This window comes from Oryzias latipes, chromosome 11 (genome assembly GCF_053564925.1).
Source record: "Oryzias latipes strain Hd-rR chromosome 11, Olatipes_Hd-rR_3.1".
NCBI lineage: Eukaryota > Metazoa > Chordata > Actinopteri > Beloniformes > Adrianichthyidae > Oryzias > Oryzias latipes.
In genome coordinates, this window is record NC_136247.1 from 3,198,540 (window position 1) to 3,220,228 (window position 21,689).

A 21,689-nucleotide genomic window follows, 5' to 3' on the forward strand; every position below is an offset into this window, starting at 1 on the left:
TCAGACAAAAACCTTTTCATTACTAGATCCACTTACTCCCCCCAATAAGAGTTACCAGGTCCCCACCCTTAAGCCAGACTAGTTAGTTCTTGTCTGGTGACTGTTAATTGCTCTGGGGCAGTGCACAGGACTTGCAGTCCACTGCCCCACTGAAACTATTGAGCCCCAACACTTCAGGACAACACTGTCCCAAGTGTTGTCCTGAAGGCCCCCCAAAGCAAAGGGACTTTTCCCCGTGTCTTTGTGGCAGATGAGGCCTTCCCACTGCAAACTTTGAGAGGACCACATTAGTTGAAAAGGTAAGAGATCAAAACAGGTTAAATAGTACATTTGGAGCAGAACTGCCCTCTTCCTCGTAAAATCAAACTGCTGTAGGACACTGTTTAGTAGCATGAAATCATATGCACCATCGAAATATATAACTGGGTTGGCCGTCATGTGACATTTGACGCGACACACACTCCGAACAGGAACACAAAGAATCACAAAAGGGGACGCAATGTTCACAATCAAGTGCTAAAATGATGACAGCAAAATGTTATGATGGAGAGGAATCAGCTTGTGCTGGTTAGTCATCCCATTTTAATAGAAAGAAATCAGGCAGGGAAGTGTGAAGTGGGAGCTAAAGAGGGTGTTAGCATGCTAGTTTGGCTCATCAAAGGGACTTTTCACACGTAGTTTTCTAAATACGAGTGGCCAGTGCTGAACCTTTTTCTTGGCCACACGGACCCGGAGGAATGGTTCAGGTTAAGCCATGTCTGCAGCTCACCGCTCTCCCAGGGGAGGGGTCAAATGTGGAGAACAAATGTCACACATCTAGGTGTGTGACATTTGATGGGACTTTAATTTTGAATACGTGCAACCAACAACAACATTCAGCCTCCGACGTGTGGTCTGGAGGGAATTTCGATGGATGCACGCAAAAGCAGGAGACGAGGGTACCAGAGTTAAAATAATACCATTACAAAATTCTAAAACCAATAAAAAAATTGTTAAAATACAGGCACACCAAAACCATGAAACAGAATTCTGAGGACCTGAACTGCTAAGGAAGGTGGAGGCTCCCTTTGAACAAAAACTATAAGTCACCCCACTCACGTGATGCAGACCACACACACACGTGAACCCTTCAACCCAAGGACACGTCACTCCAAACCAGGGAAGGCCCCCACCATAACCTCAGGAGTGACGCCTGGGTCCTCAGCGCTGAGGGAGGGGGGCAAACAGAGAAGGATTAGTGACGTTATCAAAAAAAATTATATAAAGAATTTTTAAAGAAACAAATAAAAATCCTATGAGAGCAGGTCCCAGCAGTTCAAAACACACCAGCATGCATGTTTTACCGCTATGTGTTAATACAGGAAAAAAAACACCCAGAACTGAAACTGCACCCTTTAATTCCAGTGCTGTTGAATTGTAAGGAGATGAGTGTGTTATTGGAAATAACATGGCTTTCAAACCCAGCGAGTGCGCAGGATCGCCTCTGAGTTAGGAATGCAGGAAGATGGATGGATGGATGAAAAAACCCCTCATCCAAGTGCAAAAATCTGTATTTGGATAAATGCAAGTTTTTTTCTAAATTGATGTGTTTCCTTTAAGCAAATTTATTTTCAAAAATCCCGTTTGCACAATTTTATAGGTAATGCAAACGCGTTGAAGAGGTGGGGACTCAAAATAAGTTCATTCCTGTTTGGCGACACAGGTTGCCATTGATGAGATGACTCAGCTATGACTCACAGAAACTATCAATCACTGTCATCTGGTTTCAAAATGGCGGTACTCTTATCAGAAAGCAATGGTGATGGATTTGACCTCATTTCACAAGAGGCATTTTCTATGCGTGATGTCACACCTCGATTAGTTCATTGTTTATGTACAAATGAACAACTCCTGTGGCTGCTACTTCAGTGATCCTACTCAGAGAGGTTGAAGCAGAGAATGTGGAGTGAATGGATGCTTCGAAACCCACTATCAAGGCTAACTGCCAAGCAACCGGTAGCTCAATGTTCCAACTGCCTCAAACAGCAACTCCTATCACTTGAGATTGAAGCGGTACAACAGAAATGCAACACAACACTACTGGAGAGCCAGAACAGCAGGTCAGAGAGGAGGCTTTCTTGATTTCACTGTCGTGTTCCAGAAACTGGCACCTCTGATTGAAACTTCCCTTGTTTTGGATGTGGGTGGTTAAAACACTTTAGTATCTTTTTTGAAGGTTGGTTTGTTCTGTAGAAATTCAGGGTTTTTAGGATCTCTGCAACCACTGTAATTGATGATCCCTCACTGCTCCCTTCTGCAGGAGAACAACTGGATCAATGAGAATTCCCCAAACTTCACTACAGCAGATCAAATATGAAGCAATAAAAACATTCATTCTGGTTGAAAGATTCTCTCACATTTTGTAACAAGCTAATCTACACAGGATTTCTGTGTCAAATTCTCATGAATCATAACACCAAGAAACTCATTTGTTCTCAGTATTTCGACTCTGTCCGTATATAATGAAGCATCAAGACATTTTGCTTCGTTTACTAAAAACCATAAATGTAGTTTTAGGAATATTTGGGCACCCTAGGTAACCCTTGTGTGTATAAAGAAGCCAACTAGTGATAGAAAAAAAGACTCTTGGCCAGGTACCAAAAGCATTTACAATCTGCAATACTTGTAAAACGGGTCAGTCCAAGGTAATAACTCTGCAGGATGCTCAAACTTTTGCACGTATCTTGTTTTCTCTTATTTTCAAAGTGTAAGTGGTAGAAATAAAGCCTTTTTTACATCTTACAAGACTGTCTCATCTGTATCTGATGCGTTTTGCAGATTCTTCATTGGCTTCTGGATGAACATTACATCTACCTTTGATGTGAGGTGCCAACACTTTGGATCCCTGCTGTATCAAACCACGTTTTCATTTAGCTAAATTCATTCTGTACAGTATCCTGGAACTTTTTCAATGTTTTCTCCATCCAGTAATGTACAGACAACTAAAAGGCGAGGAGCTGAACAAGAGGAAAAATGTTTCCATCTTTCATTGATGGACGGATTGAAAGGAAAATATGTCCAACCTCCCAAAAAATGAATGGGTTTGTGGATGATCAAAAAAGACCAAAGCATGAAACATTCATTCCAGAAACTAAACATTTAAAAAAGTGGATTCACGTCAGGAATCAAACAGGGATTAAAACTAGACAGAAATGCTTCTGGGGGGAAAAAATGAAAAAAATAAAACAATCTCAGAGCAACAGTTACCCATCGTGGCCACACAGCGGTGCTGTTGGGCTTATTACAGCACAAAGTGAGTAATTAGGCAGAGAAAAAGATTTCTTTAATAATGCACATTTATAAACATGTCTTATTAGATTCCAGAATGAAAAACGTCAGACAAACAAACACCTAGAAGACGTCTGGAGCCTGACAGAGCTTAGGCTCAGAGAGTGCAGCTGAAACTGCAATCCCCCATTTTGTGAGGTTCAAATGCAGCTCAGCAGCATGTTGTGTTTTTCTTTATGGTTTGGTTTTTCCTCTAAACTTCTCCATTCGCCACATCAAGTCCCCCGGTTCAAGCAGTAGTCTAAGCTCTCATCTTTTCTTCTAATGTTGTTTTAATTGGATGTTCCTGAAATAAAATGATTCAGATTTCTCAACATAACATTTAAACTTAATGTTTGCTGCGTAAGGCAAGAAGACATATTGTTCTTAATAAAGAACGGACTGTAAAGGGGAAAATTTAGATTTATCATAAATTCTAAATACCCAGTCTTTGTATTATACTCTGATAAATTCATCAGCTCATTTGGAAAATTGAAAAGTAGTAGTTTTCTTCATCTTCATTTTATCAAGAAGTTCAGTTTTTTACCTGAACGAAGAGGAATTTTGTTTTTCTGTTTTAAACACTGACAGTTTTTTTAAAAGAAACCTTCATCTGACATTTAGAAAAGAAGAAAGTTTCCTTTCCTCTGCCACTGGATTTTTACTTTAGAGAAAGTTTTACACATGTGGTCATATTTTCACAAATATTAAAAAGAATAACAGAAAATGAGAGGAACTAAACAAACAGATTATGATGTTTCCCCTTGTAAAGTTCTGCACTGAACCGTCATTTGCTGCCTGCCTAACTTTCCTCAGACGGTGAAGCTGAAGCCTCTCAGGCTTCCTGGCATTTGGCCGTCTGAACTTTGACAGCAGTACAGCGCGTCTCCATGTTCCAGGCTCTCCAGCAGCAGCAGCACATCTTTCAGGCCTAATTGGGCGGCGTGGCTCAGCAGGCGCCGTGGTGGCATTTGGCCACAGAATTCCCTCAGCTCCCAGACGATGAGCGGATTCGTTTACCAGTGTCCTCCTGCTTTCGCTCGGCACTTTGTTTCTGCCCTTGGCTCACTTCATCATCCAGCACATCTAATGGGACCCCTGAGGACAGAGGTCCAGCCTCTTTGGTTCTTCCTGCAGAAGGACCTCAGAGTTACAGTGAAATGTGTTTGCTCTTTGAAAGAACGAAGAACTACAACACAAACACTGTCTCGTTAAATACTCAGATGTTACTCCTCTCATCCAAACATCAGCTTTTCTTGTTTGGTTCTTTTCTTTTGTGGCTTTAAAAGACAATTTTATTTACTTAATTTATGCCCAACTGATTGTTAGCAGAGATTTTTTATTGTACTTTTCGTTTGACCATCTTTTGAAGTTTGACCATTTTTTTCTTTCTTTTAACAGAGATGGCGTTGCAAGCCGAGGTTATATCTGACTTTCCTTTCATTTTTTTGTTAGTTTGGTTCAAGTTGTATTTTAGTGTAGAAAATCGACTTTTACTGTAACTTTAAGGTTTGTTTTTATAACAAATAATTCAATTTCAAAGAGATTTCTTCCACGCCCATCCTATAGCAAATGTAATGAACAGAATCGATTTATCTGAATATTATTAAAAACTGTGTTTGTTGCCACCCCGGAAGTTTTCTTTTGCATTAAAATAACTTTCATAACAGATCGTTTCGTTTAATGATAAAGGCTTTTCCGGTGGAAGCTTTCAAAATAAAGGTTATTTCTCACATTTACATGTGGCCTGTATCAAACCGTAAACTGGCATATTCAGGACTCTACGCCGTCCTGCTTTAAACCTTTTTAACGGTCGTTTTTGTACGGTCGTTTATTAAAAAGAAGCCAAACAGCTCATGGCTGAAAAACTATACTTTAATTTTGAAACGGAAACGGAAACGAGCGTTTTTGCGACCGACGGACAAATGCTGCTCCGCAGCTGTGATGGCGGCTGATGCTGAAACAGAAAGCATGAAAAATTACCACATAGCGTTGGAGAAGGTGGACCCGGAGGCCGGACGCTTCCCGTACTGCATAGTCTGGACCCCCATCCCGGTTCTAACGTGAGTTCGGGCCGCTGTGGGTCAGAGCGGAACCTGCTGGTTTAGCTAGCTGACTGACGTCATCAACAGGAGCTTCCTGGTCAGTCAGCGCTGAGTCTGTCTCCTCAGATTCAGTTTCTACGCGGTTTAACTCTGACCAACACTTTATAATGAAGTCTCACCGCTTGACTTGCAGGATTGCCTACAGATGAGTGTGTTACAGAGAAGTACACACATTTAACCAAGTAAACAAAGCAAAACATCAGTTTATGAAACCTAATTATTCTTTGTTATTTTCCTCTCCTCTGTTGAATACTATCTAGACATATAGGTATTAGATTGTTACAGTATTCTGAAGTTTGATTTATTTGCATACAACTGTTTTTTTTAAAGTTACATTTATTAAACTGCTTCAATATGAAAAGTTTATTTTTACTGTCAGTTAGGCGGGTCACTGCATTTTGATGGTATAAATGTTTACCTGTCAGGAAGTGACATCACAAGCCTGTCAGTAAGCTTCCTGTTTCCGGCTCAGATGGCTGCTGCCTTTCATTGGCCACATGGGCATCTGCACCTCTGGCGGGATCATCCGGGACTTCGCCGGACCGTACTTTGTCTCGGTGAGTCACACCTGGAAGGTAAACAGAGCCAAAAGAGGATTTCCTTTCATGTCAAGTTTGTTTGGATTCTCTTCGAAAGCTTTAAAAGATAAAGATGTTAGACTCGTTGGTCTGTAACCAATGAGCACAAAAGGTCTTGGAGGTTCTGGGCTTGCAACCTTTCATCCAGTGCTGCACTGACCCTTCTGGATCCGGAGTCATGGGGAAAGCTAAAGAGCTGTCAACAGATCTACGGGAAAAGGGAACTGAACTGGACAAAGCAGGACAAGGATAGAAGAAGATATCCCAGTCAGCAGGGCTCAAACGTTGATGAAGAAGTGGAAAGTGAGGGTTCTGCTGAAACCAAAGCACGGTCACAAACATTTCTGCCACAACTGACAGAAAAATTGTTCGGGATCCAAAGAAAAAGCAACAAATGACTTCAGGTCTATCTGAAAAAGTGTGGATGTTTCAAGATGTACAATAAGGAAGCGTCGCAAATGAATACAATTACAGCGCAGTGTTCTTTATCAACAAATAACAGTAACAACTAACTACTACCTATCTAACTAATGAACTAACTATATAGGTGTTGTAGAATGACTATGTGTGTGTGTCAGCGTGCTGTGTGTGTAGGAGGAAGGAGCACACACGTGTGTTGGTGGTGCGTGTTGATTGTTCTGCAGCGGACCGCTCTCTAGCTGCTCTCTGGTACAGACATCTTCTCAGAATATTATACATTACCCAGTAATAAACAGACTGCAGACGCTTTGTCACCTTTCTGGTAGCCATGAAGCCTGACACCCATGAAGAACGCGGGCCAGGAGGCTCCGCCTTTGTTTATACAGACACGTAACGTTACGCTGCAAAAAATAGTTCCCAAACAAAACATGTAGTGAATTTCATGGAAATCTAACAGTGCACGTTCATGTTTGGTGTTACAGAGTGAAGGAGAACAGTAATAAACCCCCCCAACACAAAATCCTCCGGTGGGCGGCCGTGTCGGTCACTCAAGAACGTAAGCTTGTAATGGAAATGAATACAATGGAAATTAGTAATTAGAACGCAGTAAATTTATCGTATTTCCTCGCAAGACGGAAAATTCTGTTGTAGAATGTGTGTGTGTGTGTGTGTGTGTGTGTGTGTGTGTGTGTGTGTGTGTGTGTGTGTGTGTGTGTGTGTGTGTGTGTGTGTGTGTGTGTGTGTGTGTGTGTGTGTGTGTGTGTGTGTGTGTGTGTGTGTGTGTGTGTGTGTGTGTGTGTGTGTGTGTGTGTGTGTGTGTGTGTGTGTGTGTGGAGGGAGCGCCGCTGCGTGCAGCGTAGAGGGAGTGAAGGAGAACAGTAATAAAAGGTTTTCCCCAGAAACCCTTGAAGTCTGAACACAGGACGAGCAGAAAAAGTAAATTATCAGCAAAGATGCATGTGTTTAAGGTGTTTATTATAGTTCCAATCACGCACCATAAGCACAACTTTAAAAACAAAAACGTTTTTTAAAAAAAACCGTGCAGTGATGTGTTTATCGTCACACCCATAGTAGTGACCCACGATCAGAATAAACTGTTTCTATGCTCCACGATCGGATCAACAGTCGGCAGAACCACCTATCTCCATCGGAAAGACATTTTGATCCGGATCAGTCTGATGGGGCAGAGTATTGTCATGTTTACATTTCTGTTCTGATTCAGATGACTTTTGTCCATGTAAACTCAGCTTCTCGTGTTCTCTGAAAAATGACCAAGAAATCATCATTTCTTCCAGGATATGTAGACAACTGTATGTGTGGTTCTGCCGTGGTTCTGCCGTGGTTCTGCTGTGGTTCTGCTGTGGTCCTGCTGTGGTTCTGCCGTGGTTCTGCTGTGGTTCTGCATGGTCACAGAGCCCTCATCTCACACATGAAAGGCTGCATTTTTCTGTCTGATTGAGGACTAAATATTTGTGACAGAGTTTAAACTTCCTGTGATTACAAATGACTGATGGCGGGACTTTCGGCCCTAACCGCATAATCCCAGACATTCCAGACATCTGTGCTAAGTGCAAAGTGGACAAAGGGACTTGAATCCACTGCTGGTGGGAATGCCCAGTGATGCAGTTCTGGAGGAGCGTAACTGGATATGCTGCTCATACAGTTGGAAGTGGTGTTCCGTTGTGTTCTAGATCAGTGTTTTTCAACCAGTGTGCCGCGGCACACTAGTGTGCCGTGGGAGATGGTCAAGTGTGCCGTGGGAAATTGCCCTCATTAACTGATCTAAAAACATTTTCCATCTCCAGGATTTCAGCTCTTTGTTCATCCAAACAGGCCCTGATAAAACACTGAGGAGTTAGGAATATGAAAGATCTTAAAATTACTTTTTCTTTGTGTTTATTTAATTCTACGTTTATTTTATTTTATTAAAGACATTTTGATTCAGCTGCAGCTTCGGCTGTATTTTGGAAAAGTCCCGTCCCTTTAACTGTCTCCACCAATCATTCTTGGGGGGGTTAATCACATGTCATCAGTCTGACCAATCAGAAGTGGTTAAAGTCTTCACTTCCTTGTCTCGATTTAGCTCGTAAAGTCTCTCAGTTCCAACAAAAATACCAGCTAAAGCTCGTCTTTAGCGGTGTAGCTTTCCACAGAATCCGGTATCAGACCGTGGAACAAGTGAACAAAACAATGAAGCTCAGAGACGCTATTCTGTCAAGCACTACATCTCCCATGATGCATTGGGTCATGAGATTGACAGCGCACAAGATCTGTTGTTAAACGTCTTGAAACCAACGAACACACTTCAAACTGTTTTTAAATCTTCTAACTTAACTTTTATTGCATCTTTTAGAAAAAAACAGCTGCAGTTTCCAGCTTTTTCTGACACAATTATCTCAAAAATGCATGTGAGATTGTGGAGGGAGGGGCTGTAGATCAATACAGACTATGAGTTTCTCCTTTTTTTTTTTTTTTTTTTTTTGGATGCTGGTGTGCCGCGGGATTTTTTTTAAGGTTAAAGTGTGCCGCGGCTCAGAAAAGGTTGAAAAACACTGGTCTAGATGTCTGTTGGGTAAATACCCTCCACATTTGACATCGACTATGGACACACTCGGCAGCAGTGTGGGCGAAAGAATTGATGACATGTCTAGCTTTGGAGATTTTTGATTTGATTTGATTTCAAGCAATCAAATAAGAATAACACACACAAAACAATACAATCATCAGTTCTACATTCATTCAAAGACGTATCAAACTTGGGATATTTAGATATTAAATCAAAGATTATTTGAAATGGAGTAGAAGGAAGTGAACTGATATAATCCCCCCCCTGTTCTTCGTAACTATTTTATTACATGATTTATCATTTATCCTGTTCATAACTTTATCAGACAGAATTAAGAATCATTTGGGATCAATAAAGCACATGACAAAGATGAATTACTTAAATTATTATGCTGGAGACTGGAGAGACTGACACATGGTGTTAAAAAAAGCCTTCAAGCTCTAGAACACACGTGTCAAACTCAAGGCCCGGGGGCCAAATGTGGTGTGTGTGTATAGGTGTGTATGTATACACATTTTAATGCCAGAATGGAAATGTTGTGATGTGATGTTGTTTAAACCTTTGAAAATCACTATGAAGGTATTTCCAGGTAATAGATTTTGAACAAATTCTGTTCTACTTTTACCTCTTCAAAAATCCTTTCAAATGAAAATAACCCTTTTTGAATTTTCTGTGTGTGCAGGAAGACAACATGGCGTTCGGCCGACCCACAAAGTAAGAGGAGAGCGTTTGGAGGCTCAGAGAGGACGCATGGTGGCCATCGCCATGATGTCTGTGTGTGTCTGCAGGTACTGGATCCTTGACGTCAGCAAAGTCTACGCCAGCGGCTCCAACGCCTGGGACACGGCGGTGCGCGACGCCTCCGAGGAGTACAAGCACAGAATGGTAACCAGTTCTCCACATTCTAAACCACACATCCAACTGCTGTGATGAGTCCAGTACATCCAGAAGGTCTTGGTCTCACTTTGAGGACAGCGTTAAAGGTGGAAGGAGCTCTCAGTGAGGTTTCATCTTTGTGTTTTCCCAGCACAACCTGTGCTGTGATAACTGTCACTCCCACGTTGCCATGGCTCTGAATCTGATGCGGTATGGAAACAGCACCTCATGGAACATGGTCAAGCTCTGCCTCCTCACCTTCATCCACGGGAGACATGTCAGGTAAGCTGGAGACCACCAGGATGCTGCTTTGAGTCGACCCAGTGATGCAGCTGTGACCTGAGCTGAGGAGCACCTCCTCTCAGAAGGAAGGTGGATCCAGTGACGCTTACAGTGATCAGGTTTTCAGTGGAAGTTCTCCCTGAAGAAGCCGATGCATCATGAACCTTCTGAAGTGGTCATTGCAGACTGGCTTCTTGAGTTGCTATAAGATAGTAGCCGCGGTTCCATGGGCAGAATATCTTGATGGGATCAATGGTCGGGTTAAAATTCACCCGTGCACATGGGAGCAGAAAACCTCTTTCCGATTAGAACAAACGTTCCCATGGCTCACTCTTTCGGTCGGAATGAATCATTTGGGCATGCGCAGTAGTGTTAAATCACCCGGATGAGGAAATGGGTCCCGTTGTAAACAAACCGCTGCCACAGACATTTATTTTATGCAGCAGCTCCGTAATACGAGACGATCTTCCAAACGTGCTTTTATTAATGTCATGAATAGTATGAAGCGCCTGTTCGCTCATCGTTATATTTAATCCGTATGATCATTGCTGGAAGAAGGGTTAGGACAGGCTATAAACACGGGCTAACAGCCTGATGGACACAAAATCCAGGACCTTAAAACGCTGAAATCTGCATCTTGGCTGCACGTAAATGTCTGGGAATAACATCAGTCTTTATTTTGTCGGGACACAACTGGAAACACAAATCCACGTGAGCTACGTGAGCTGGCGGTTCCTCCTGAGTCCTGCAGCCGCTAACCCAGAGCGGCGGGACGGCCTGCAGTCTGAATTCTCCCACGCAAAACAAAACAACAAAACGCACACGTAACAAAGCACCCTCCTCCCCTCAGACACAAAGTTATTAATCCAGCTGAACTTTCCCCGCATCTCCCTCGTGAGGGGTGAAAGAGAGGGGAGAGCCAGCGGGGCGAGAGCGGAGCGGCGCTTTTCACGGGGCGTCTGCAGAGCAGCTGGTCGGTCCCGTATGAGCTCCAAAGCTTTCTCTCAGTGAAACACCGTCTATGCGTGACGTAAACCAGAGCAGTAGTGACACACGATCGGAATGACCGTTTACATGACCAACCATCGCTATAACCCACATATCTCCATCGGAAAGAAATTCTGATCCGAACGAGTCTGATCGGGGCAGAGGATTCTGAACGGCGCGTTTACATGACGCATTTTCTTTCTGATCAGGCGTTCATTCCGATTACTTTTGCCCATGGAAACGCGGCTAACGATGAAGGTGTTTGTGTTCTCACCTCCTCCCCCTCCTCCTCTTGCAGCTGTGTGGGCTTCCTGAAGACCTGGCTGCCTTTCATGATGCTCATGGGCGTCGTCCTCACCGTCGCTCTGGCCCTGAACCTCCGGTGACCCGGGGGGGGGGGAGCTCGGTGGGACCATCTTCAATATGACAGACTGCTGGAGAAGATCTTCTTCAGTGTTGGAGCTGTTGGTCACAAAGAAGATGGAGCCTTCCACCTGACAGCTGAACAGAATGACTCTCAGGCCTTGTTCTCATGTTCTGATGTGTCTAGTAGTTTGATCCAGCAGTCGGAGCTTCCAGGAGGCCCTTTTTCTACGTCTCTCAGCTGCCTTTTTCACATGATTGTGAGTTCTTTTCTGCTCTTCCACACTAGGGAGCTGAAGAGCCGGTTGTTTCTTCTGCATCTTTGAGGAGAACGGGTTTTCCTGAGGCGTGGTTTCTGCTCGCGCTCCGCCTCAGGGCGCTTATCTGCAGGTCTCCATGACGACAGTGACCTCATCAGTGCCGATGTGAGCTTTTGCACATCAGACCCATCTACCCAAACTCGATTGTCGTCTTTCCAGCATTTTGTCTTTTTATGAGCAAACTTAGAAGTCGTGCCTAACAGAAGAAACGTTACCTCGGCCCCCGCGGTGCAGAGCTCCTTCAGCTCCTCAGCTATTGGGAGGTCGTCCCTGAAATGCTGAATCCCAATGATGGTTGGCGCTCCAAACCCGTTGCCATGGCTGTCGGCAGCAGACCCAAATCCCTTCTTTGTTTGCTAACTGGGAAACGTGTTGTGGCGTCTTTGATCCGGTCTGAGCAGAAGCAGCAGGTCGCCTGGATCCTGAGCTTATTTCACCACCTGCCTGCAGGATCTGCAGGCAAGATGGAGGTCACGGCGAAGCCTCAGCGACATGACCATGGAAAGGACACGGATCTGATTGTTTACGGCCACACCACAGCCGTTTCCCTTCATGAAACCCGCCTTTACAGTAATGCCTTTTCTCCGTGTTTGCTGGTTCAGTGACTGCAGTGCATGCAGCAGGCGTGTGCATGCATGAGCGTCTGTGCATGCATGAGCGTCTGTGCATGCAAGAAGAGTTTGTCTTCATGGGGGATGAGCAGCTGGATTTATGTCTGCACATTACCTGCTGGGTTTCTTGCTGGTTAAAGACATATTTGGAGCTGTTTCAGTGCAGGGAGAGCTTTGCATCCATCAGAGACGAGCAGGAACCTGCATCCTGGTTGTTGCTGTAAAGCTGGCAGCAGTCGGGAATGCAGTAGAAGGTGGAAGATGCTGCGTCCTGCTGCTTCCTGCTGCGTCCTGCTGCGTCCTGCTGCGTCCTGCTGCTTCCTGCTGCGTCCTGCTGCTTCCTGCTGCTTCCTGCTGCTTCCTGCTGCTTCCTGCTGCGTCCTGCTGCGTCCTGCTGCTTCCTGCTGCGTCCTGCTGCGTCCTGCTGCGTCCTGCTGCGTCCTGCTGCTTCCTGCTGCTTCCTGCTGCATCCTGCTGCTTCCTGCTGCGTCCTGCTGCATCCTGCTGCTTCCTGCTGCGTCCTGCTGCAGTGCCTTGTATCCAGGATTCAGGTTGGGGAATGTGGAGACCTGCGGTCGCCTCGATTCAGCCTGTTGACAAAAGCCAGCAGGGATGCCATTATGAGTGCCACCATCCTCAGATACTTCCAGCCGTCTGCCAACTCCAAACTCTTTTGTTCCTCTAATCCCAGAGGACTTTGATGCTGCAGATCACATGGCTGCTGGGAATTTGAGGAATCCTGTCAGTGACTGTGGGAACTTTGAATGTTCAGGATTCTGTGTTGTAACAACAATAAACTTCTATTATTGTAAGAAAAGGTCCCTGCTGTTCTTGTCTGAAGTTGGTGAAGCTTCTCCTCCTCTTCAGGAATTCTCCACTTCTCTGATGATCCTCACATGTGGGAATTCACACCCAGGAGGCTTTGACTCTGGAAAACGCCACTCCTGCAGAGCATGGGGACATGGGGGGGGGGGGGGGGGCACATTCTGACACCCATCCCCCATCTGAACTTTGTCTGAGTGCCCCCCTCCCCCGTTTATTACTAACACTAAAGCCAGATGCACAGCGGTTTCCCCCCTCCCTGGAAAGATTTGAAAGTAAAGCAGAGACTCCGGCGGTTTTTCTGTGCGGGGGGGGGGGGGGGGGGGGGGGGGCAGATGAGGATGATGCTGGCCCAAACATCATCCTCATCTGCTCCCCATTCCATCCTGCAGGAGGAGCCTTGGTAGCTTCATTGTTGGGGGAGGAGCGGCGCTCTATGGAAGCGAATCTGTAGCAGAATTAAAAAGAAAAGTCAAATCCAGAAATGCTTTTTCATTTCAAAATGAAGCTGCATGTTTTGACTCAAAATTAAAATGAAAAAGCAGTCCTCCAAAATGTGTTTTCAAATCCACCCAATGAAAAGTGTTGCATTTCTCAATTCCACTTAGCATTTCCAGAGGGGGGGCGGGGCGATGACGTCAGTGCTACCTCCGTGTGTCCGGCTGCTCACAGACACATGTTAGGAGCAGTGTAGGAGCGCGGAGGCCCGCGATCCGAAGCTCCAGATTGCAGACAGCGGAAGTGCTGCTACGCAGATCTGAGAAACTCTAAACATCACATGAATTTGTGTTTCCAGTGGTGTCCAGAACAAAATAAACGCTGATGTAATTCCCACATATTTACATCTAAGTTGGGCATTGCCTACACTGAGTTTTAAGTTCCTCTACGGCTAATGTTTTTAGCACGTATTAGCCTAATGCTAACCCGTCTTTCGGGTCCTTGCACCCAAGAAAAAAGCATCGACCGCATGGATTTAAAAAATTATGAGCGAGCAGGCCCTTAATAATAATCATAACAGCAATCATAACATCATCCATCCATGCTGCTTCTTAGTCCAGAGAATTGAATTATGCGACACTATTCGCAGGGTGGATGTTAAAATGAAAATGCAATCCCCTCTTTGTATTTTCTTTTTAATTATGACACAGAATAAGCGGTTTTTACGTAGAAAATGAAAAAGCATTTTGAAGTTTTGATTTTTCATTTCTGTTAATCCATTTTAATAGTCAAATAAGACATTTCTAAATGAATTTTGCTACACATTTACCAGAGAACTTTTTTAAAATGAAATGTCAAATACCATTTTCTTTAACATTTTAATTAAGTGACAGAATAAGCAGTGTTGAAGAAGAAAATGAAAAAGTATTTTGGAGGATTGCTTTTTCATTTTAATTTTGAGTCAAAAAATGCAGCTTCATTTTAAAAATGAAAATGACTTTTATTTTTTATTATGCTACAAAAATGCTTCCATAGAGCCCCAGCTTTGCTGCCGTGAAGGATCACAAGTCTGGGGTTTGGCGCGACCCCCCCCCCCCCCAACCCCCCTTCGATTGTAGCGAAGCCCAGCCTCCCGAACACTCTGCGCGCGCGGACGCAGAGGTGGAGGCGCATTCCCAGCTGGGACAGCGCGTGAGGAGGATGTCCCGGAGCGGCTGAGCGCCTCCAGCAGCCCTCACCTGCACCTCTCCGTCGGTGTGCTCCCCCCGGCATCATGCGGGACCTGGCGCGCCGCCTCGCGCTCTGCGCGCTCCTCGGCTCCGTTTGCGCGCCGTGCCCCCAGCGCTGCGAGTGCTCGGAGATGGCGCTCACCGTGAAGTGCGTCTCCAAAGACCTGCGCAGCTTCCCGGCCGGGATCCCCGGATACACCAGGAGCCTGTTCGTGACGGGGAACCAGATCAGCCGGCTCGGTCCGGAGTCGATCAGAGGTCTGGATAATCTGACCATCCTCAACCTGAGCGGAAACAGGTACGGGCTTCCGGAGTCTGACAGAAGTTTCCCTTCAACGGTAAAGCTGCTCTGAACTTGTGTCCACTTGTTGGTGTCTTTTTTAGGACACTTCACAGTTTCAAGCGTGTCTCCTTCACTTCCTCCTCAGGATTTCCGTGCTAGAGTCCCACACCTTCTCCAGGCTCCACAGACTCCGCTCTCTGGATCTGAGCAACAACCAGCTGGCCGTCATCCACCCTGAAGCCTTCAGTGTCCCTAACCAGTTCCTGCGAGAGCTCAACCTCAGCATGGCCCTCTACAACCACTCGGCGGTGCTGGACCTGGCCGGCTCTTTCCGCTGGAGCTCCCTGAGCAGCTTGACGGTTCTGGATCTTTCTAACAACGGCCTCATCTTCTTGCCATCTCAGATCTTCTCCAACCTGAACAGCCTGCATCAGCTGCTGCTCTCCAACAACTCCTTGGTGGCCATCCACAACTCCACGCTCTCTGGTTTGGAAAGCCTGCAGGAGCTCCACCTCACTCACAACGCCTTCAAGATGTTTCCAGAGGAGGTTCTGCGAGAGTTCGACTCCCTGCCCAGAGCGACACTTTTCCTTAGGGAGAACCCGTTAACGTGCACGTGTGGAATCGAACCTTTCGCTTTGTGGCTCAACAGCTCCCAGAACCGCGTGGCAGACGCAGAGGACCTGGTGTGCTCCTTCCCGGCCGCCATGAGGAACACCTCATTGCTGGCTGTGGGCAGACTAACTCTGGAGTGTCACCAGACGGACCCGGAGGCAGACGTGGCCCTGCAGACGTCTTACGTCTTCTTGGGGTTAGTCCTGGGTTTCATCGGCCTCATCTTCCTCTTCGTGCTCTTCCTGAACCGTAAGGGCATCAAGAAGCGAATCAACGACATGCGGGACGCCTGCAGGGAGGTTTGGGAGGGCTACCACTACCGCTTTGAGCTGGACTCTGATCCCAGGTTATCGCAGCTCTCCAACAGCGCCGACGCTTGAGGAGACATCCTCTTTGGCTCTCTGACTGATGTGATGCAGTAATGCAGAGTGGAATGTAAAGGTGTACTGTAATGTCTGTGAAAATGGTTCCCTGCAGACGTTTGACTGGAGCATGCACCCTGAAGTGCCTGAGGTCTCCGGTCTGGGATCAGAATCAGGCAGAAGATGCTCAGATCCAAACTCAGCAGAAGCAAACAATGGTGCAATCAAATTCAAAGCACAGACAGACAGCCATTCATCTTTGATCCTTTTGCTCCTTCTGGTCCGCTGCCCCGGGGAGCAGAGAGGAGTTAAGGCGCCAAAAGCCCTGCCCTGAGAATTGGCTGCAGGATCAGAAAGGGGGGTGTCAGCACAAGCGGAAGCCTCAGCTCCTTTATTTTTCCCCCTTTTTTCCCCCTCAAACATTTGGTTTCAACTCCTTGAGTTTTATTGTCAGAGTGATGAGAAGCAGTCCTAGCCAGGCTGAGGCCGCTGAAAGCAGCCCCGCCCCTCCACTCATCTGGAAGACAACAGCGGCTCCGGGGGCAATTTGAAGGAAAAGTCTGTCCAGGTTTTTCTGTTTAGGCCCCTTTTTTCTCCTGATAAGATGCAGACGCATTTCCTTCAGAGCTCCTCTTGAGATCCAGGGAGGAGCTCGGCCTCCTGCTCCATGACCCTTTCCTTTTGGGGAAAGCTTTTTCAAAAATCTGATGTGTGATTCGCATGTCTAAACAAACTCTGATTGTAAGAATCTGTCCTGAGGGTCACAGTGATGAATCTGTGGCCGTCTGATTCCAACAGGCTGAAAGGAGAAACTAGCTGTTTTCCTCTGTTTATGAACCTGTTAGAGATGAGGGGCTTGTGGATTTAGATCAACTCCTTGTATTAAACCAGAGTCCTTCAGCGGCTCGTCCTGCATGTGGAATGGCAGACTTTAGCTGGAGTGAAATGAGAGAAATGATGGTCTGGACCTGGCTTCAACCATGAGACTCACTGTTGCTTCCATGGTCCCCAACAGTCCTGCTGATGCTCCTTCTGCCCCGCGGACTGCCATCATGCTGGCGTGTGATGGGATTCAGTCTTGATGACGTGGTCTGACTATTGTTCAGTGTCTTTGTTCCTCCTAATCGCCGGTGGAAGCAAAATCCAGGAGGAGCTTTTATTTTGTGTGCAGGACCCTGCACGGGTTACTGCTGTCCACTTCCTGAGGAGAAAAACTATTTACTGCATGTCATTCCTTCTGTTTTCACTCATTAAAGTGTGGCTTTCTGTGTGTTTGCCTTTTTATGAGTCTGCCCGTTTGAAAGACGCATGCCGCGTTTGCAGACGGCTGTGCGAGAACGTCTCAGCAGGAAGGCAATGAAGAGAGATCCCCGAAACAGACGTTCTCCATTACTCCCCGTGCCACAGAGAGGCTTGTTAAAATGTGAATGATCTCCTGCAGGAGTGTTTCAGGCTGCATGGGGTGCAGATTTGATTCAAATATCAGGAATGTATTCCCACTTTTCCTCCCATAAACCATTTCTTGCACTGCTGGGCTTTCTTTGGAGGAAACAAAACGTTAACAGCTAGATGTCACTGTTTTCTGCAAATCGTACACACATGGTGTTTTTCCCCTCAGGCTTCACATTTTATACACTCCTCGTCTCTGGGAAGACCTTGGCGCCAGTTCACGGGTTTAATAGCTGTGATTGGAAATCTGCCTCCACATCTGTGAGGAATTGAAACCACAAGAGTCAGAGGGATGACGGCAGAGACACGGTGGCATCAAAGCAGCCTCCTCTGAAGAACTCGGCAAACTTCTGCCAACAATGAACACTTCACCCATTCCAGTTCCATGTTCAAACACAACTTCCGAATGCTGTTCATCAAAGTTTCCCGTTCCCCGTCACGATGACCAGAGCGCACTGAAGCTGCAGAAGAGGCTCCAGCAGTTCACCTCATCACTGAGCTCCTGGATGGATGTATGTGAAGCAGACCTGGTCCCACAGGAACGAACGTCTGCTCATTACAGCCAGCAGGCCCTCATTCTTCACACTTGGAACAGTGCGAGATGACCACACACACATGCAGAATATGCACACAAACATACATGCAGAGCGTGCACACACAGCTGGTGGAACAAATAAATAAGTAGCAGTGGAAGTCTATTTTTTTCTGACATTATAGCCATACTTTCCTTTTCAGAGGTCTTCCCTGTTTAACCAGTGACTTTCTTTTCTTTCCTGCTTCATCCTCCAACAATGCATCATTCCATTTTCCTGAAGAGGGCTACAGCTGGAAGGATGGGCTTTTGTTCTGATTAAAGAGTTTTTTATAACCTTATTTTGGGTTGGAAATCAGATTTTTGAGGCTTTCCAAAAGTACTTTTGATCAGGAATGCAGAAATGTTTCTTTCTTGAAATAAAGAAAATGACAAACTCTACGATGCTGAAGTTTCAGTGCATGCTTCCACAAAGTTCATCAAAACCAAATGGCTGTTATTTGTCTTCAACAGTATAAACCAGCCCATCTGTCTCACATGTAGACGTATGTGTCCGCCTGTCAGGAAGAAATTCTTAAGCATCCTGAAATTTAAACAAAGCCCTCTTGGCTCATAACCACAGCGGGTCCCCAGCCCTCTGGAAAATGAGAAACAAATGTGTCCAACAAAGCCATGTCTGATGAAGAAAGACTCATGTGAAATATGCGACCACAACAATGCAGTTCAGCTCTGAAGTCTAGATGACCACATTTTCATTGATCTCTGCATTGACACCAAGAGCAGGCTGCTGTCGCGCCCCCACTCGAACCCCTCAACCTCCCCTCCTCTGGGCCTCTGAGCCAACGCTCCAGTCCTGCCGTCTTGTTGGCTCTGTTGTCCTGCTGGCCATGAATCAGTCTCTCCATCCTTGTGACTTGTTACAAGTCCTGTTTTGTTGTTGCTGTGGTTGTTATAGAAGGGTGAGGTTAGGCACTTTTCAATTAAAGAGATGTTACCCCCCACCCCCACCCCTTCCTGCCTCGTTTCTCAAACTCTGACAGAGAGATGAAGCAAAGGCTCATTTCATCTGCTGAAGTTTAAATAGCAAAAAATGTTTCTTTCTGTTCTTTGGAGCCTTGGGAAGACCCTCACAGAACGTCCCAACATAAATTGCTTTGTCCAAACTTAACCGAAGGACTGATTGAAAAACCAGAGTCTTCAAATAAAGACTCTCCTCTGGACGTCTCACACTAATGTTCATTACAAATGGCCTTGACCTGCTTTTTGAGAGGAAATACTCAAACCTTCTGTGTTAATTCGTCCTCTTCTGATGCTTTAGTGAGCTAAACTAGATTATTTTAGGGTGGGGGTTAAATGTCCCACTAAAAACCTAAAATCGAGCTTCCCAAGATGGCCGCAAACTAGAGAGACGTGCGCGAGCCTGCTCCGATATTTTTTTTGCCAAAATCCTGTTCAAATTAACCAATTTGGGGAAAGTGTGCACAGGAAGCTAATTTTAATTGAATGAAAATGCCAACTCATGCCAAGATGGCCAAGGAAAAGGGGAAAACAGCTACACAGTCGAAGTTGTCTGAGTTCGGGAGATCTCCAGAGCCAAAAACCAGCAAAGAAACAGCTGGTCCGGTGGAGGAAGATGCTAATGCTAAAGAAGCTAGCTCTGTGCCCCGTACTCCTGCCAGAGCGGCCAGTGAACTTAAACTTGTTAAGGAGGAAATCCTGAAGGCGGTGGGGGACCTAAAGAATGAGTTTAAGGACAAGCTGAACGACATTCTGAAAGCAGCGGAAGAAACAACAAAGCAGCTAGCTGACTGCACCAGCAGGATCGGAGAAGCTGAGGAGCGCGTCTCCGCGGTGGAGGACGAGTGCTGTGTTCTCAAAGGCAAAGTTGAGGAGTTCGAAAAAAGAAACAAAGCCTTGTCGAATGTTTATTCCAGGTATATATCCTTCAAATCCCAAGTTTAGTAAAAGCAAACAAATTATGATTGACATGTGTTTTTTACAAGCAAAAAGAACCATTGCAATGTTTTGGAGAAGAACTTGTGGCCCAAATTGACTCACTGGGTGAAACAGATGCTCGTAGTTTTCCCATTAGAAAGGATTACATGTATTAGGAAAGGAAAGTTGGAACTGTTTGGAGAAATGTGGGGTCCTCTAAAAAATTCTTTGAGGAGTCTTAATTTGGAGAATGGATCTGTGGATGACCAAGACTAACTAAGAATACTCTGTAAACCTTCAGTATTTAAAATAAAAATAAAAATAAAAAATAAAAATGCATTTGTATTTGAAAAATGTATCAAAAGATGGCTTTTCTTTAATTTCCTGATTAGTAGAGGTTGATCTGCTTTTTGTTCTTCTTGTTATTGTTTAGTTGTTTTTTCTCTGTTCTATTTTATTTATTCTATTTTAGTTCACATGTACAAATTGGATGTAAAGCTTGTGATTATGTTTGATAATGTACCATAAATTAAAATAAAAACAATATTACAAAAAAATCAAGAAAATACTTGAGATCAAATTGTTCTCTGATTAAATGTGGCCACTTACTTTTTTTTAGATAATGGAAAAAATTAGTCACAGCTCATATGGTAGTCATGAACTACTCCTTCTTCCTCTTATTCAGCTGCAAGTACACAGATCCCTACACGGACCGCCACCTTAATATGGCGGAGAGGTAGCTTCTACTAATTTTAGGTGCCATGGTGGCCAGGCCTAACTGCCCTGGTAGGGTCTTCCATGGCAGACAAATCATAGGTGACAAGCCAGACAAAAAGCTGACCCGACGAAATCAAGATTTGATCATGTTGACCAGATTGGTCCACTCTAGAGGTTGGTCTGAAGTTGAGCCTTGCAAGCAAGTGCCTGGTGGCTCTTTTGACGGCCAGGGTCGGGGTCGGGCTAAGTGGCTAAAATGAGCCTCCTCCTTAGGGGGGGTGAGCGCTTCCTCAGAGATTGGAGGGGAAGCACAGTTATCCAGATAGCTCAGAGTAGAGCCACTGCTCCTCCACAACCAGGGGACAGTTGAGGTGGCTCCTAGACCCCCCCCACACACACACACACACACACACACACAGACACACACATTGTGTGACCTTCACTAACTAGGAATGTTTTGCGGTGATTGGTGCTAGAGTAAGGCATAAAAGAAGAATTTCACATCACAAGAGCAAATATTCACACAGCATAAATACAAATGAAAGAAATCAAATGTACTTGACTTAATTATTTCTATGTTAAGTTATTTGTTAATGTGGGCTATGTCAGAGGGGGGAAAGCAGTTCTTATGGTGGGAGATTGTGGTCTGAATGGAACAGAGTCTCCTGCCTGAGGGGAGAGGGGGGTTGTTCATTTATTTGACTGGGACATTGCACATGAAAAGCATTGCTGCCAGAGTTAGCTACAAAGCTGGTGTCCCTGGACTGATGGTAAAATTGCCTCCCTAAAAAGCATAAAATTATAAACAAAATGTACAGCAAGCATTAAAAAATACTAAAAGCCCATAAGATAAAGATAAAGATACTTTATTGATCCCAGCTTGGAAAATTTGG

The 21,689-nt window shown here is 45.2% G+C and overlaps 2 protein-coding genes and 1 long non-coding RNA gene across 3 annotated transcripts; all 3 read left to right on the forward strand.

Annotated features, from left to right (window-relative positions):
- The first annotated feature begins 1,820 nt into the window (after positions 1 to 1,820).
- LOC144995555 (uncharacterized) lies at positions 1,821 to 4,315 on the forward strand. Its single transcript, XR_013659112.1, has 3 exons — positions 1,821 to 2,099; positions 2,818 to 2,860; positions 4,123 to 4,315. It is a non-coding gene; the product is annotated as an uncharacterized LOC144995555 (long non-coding RNA).
- Positions 4,316 to 5,125: 810 nt separating this feature from the next.
- On the forward strand, positions 5,126 to 13,231 carry tmem222b (transmembrane protein 222b). The gene is made up of 6 exons (XM_023960242.2): positions 5,126 to 5,369; positions 5,884 to 5,968; positions 9,658 to 9,689; positions 9,764 to 9,860; positions 10,003 to 10,133; positions 11,419 to 13,231. The coding sequence occupies exons 1-6, from the start codon at positions 5,251 to 5,253 to the stop codon at positions 11,504 to 11,506; spliced, it is 552 nt and encodes a 183-aa protein (XP_023816010.1). The 5' UTR covers positions 5,126 to 5,250; the 3' UTR covers positions 11,507 to 13,231.
- Positions 13,232 to 14,784: 1,553 nt separating this feature from the next.
- tpbg1b (trophoblast glycoprotein 1b) lies at positions 14,785 to 17,433 on the forward strand. Its single transcript, XM_004084904.5, has 2 exons — positions 14,785 to 15,201; positions 15,332 to 17,433. Exons 1-2 carry the CDS (start codon positions 14,948 to 14,950, stop codon positions 16,179 to 16,181), a joined length of 1,104 nt encoding a protein of 367 aa, XP_004084952.2. The 5' UTR covers positions 14,785 to 14,947; the 3' UTR covers positions 16,182 to 17,433.
- The last annotated feature ends 4,256 nt before the right edge of the window (positions 17,434 to 21,689 follow it).